Source organism: Sinocyclocheilus grahami, unplaced genomic scaffold (assembly GCF_001515645.1).
Source record: "Sinocyclocheilus grahami isolate Dianchi unplaced genomic scaffold, SAMN03320097.WGS_v1.1 scaffold918.1, whole genome shotgun sequence".
Classification (NCBI taxonomy): domain Eukaryota; kingdom Metazoa; phylum Chordata; class Actinopteri; order Cypriniformes; family Cyprinidae; genus Sinocyclocheilus; species Sinocyclocheilus grahami.
The window spans coordinates 3813-4354 of record NW_015506097.1 but is presented as its reverse complement, the minus strand read 5'-3'; the positions used below and the strand labels follow the sequence as shown (position 1 = coordinate 4354).

Below are 542 nucleotides of genomic sequence, written 5' to 3'. Positions count from 1 at the left end.
AGGATCTTGGTGGAAGGGACGTGCCACTTCGCCTCTGTGAAGAAAACAGACTGACTGCAGCAAACACAAGAGCATAGACACGGTCTAACATGGTTTCTAGCTGGTCCAAACTGGTCTAGATGATTAGTCTTAGGGCTGGCAGACCACCTTGGACCAACTACTAATCAACTAGAGTATTCTAGAAACCAGACTGACTACAATAACTAGGGCTGATTGAAAAAATATAATTGTGATTTTTCTGTTAAAAATTGCATTTGCGTTATAAAATTGTATTTTGGTAGAAAGCCGCCAAGCTTCTCTTTGGCTGACAACAGCTTATGAATGCTTCTCATTTGGGAAGTTTGGGAAGAGGGTTGGTGCGTGTTGAGTTTTCAAATGCAGTTTTACTCAGATTAATCGTTTTTTTCTGAAAAGTTACCGTAGGGCTGGGCGATATGGCAAAAAAATTTAATCTCGATTGTTTTCAGAACGCTTGACCGATTCTTAATTTTTGCGATTCAACTTGAAAATGTAACTACAACATGATTCAAGTAACTTTTTCT

The 542-nt window shown here is 38.9% G+C and overlaps 1 protein-coding gene across 1 annotated transcript in view; it reads right to left on the bottom strand.

Moving 5' to 3' along the window:
- sipa1l2 (signal induced proliferation associated 1 like 2) overlaps positions 1 to 542 on the bottom strand; it is a 47881-nt gene that overhangs the window by 43939 nt on the left and 3400 nt on the right. The window contains exon 4 of the mRNA XM_016249252.1: positions 3 to 34. Within this exon, the coding sequence (XP_016104738.1) occupies positions 3 to 34 (32 nt within the window). The remainder of the gene's footprint in view (positions 1 to 2; positions 35 to 542) is intronic.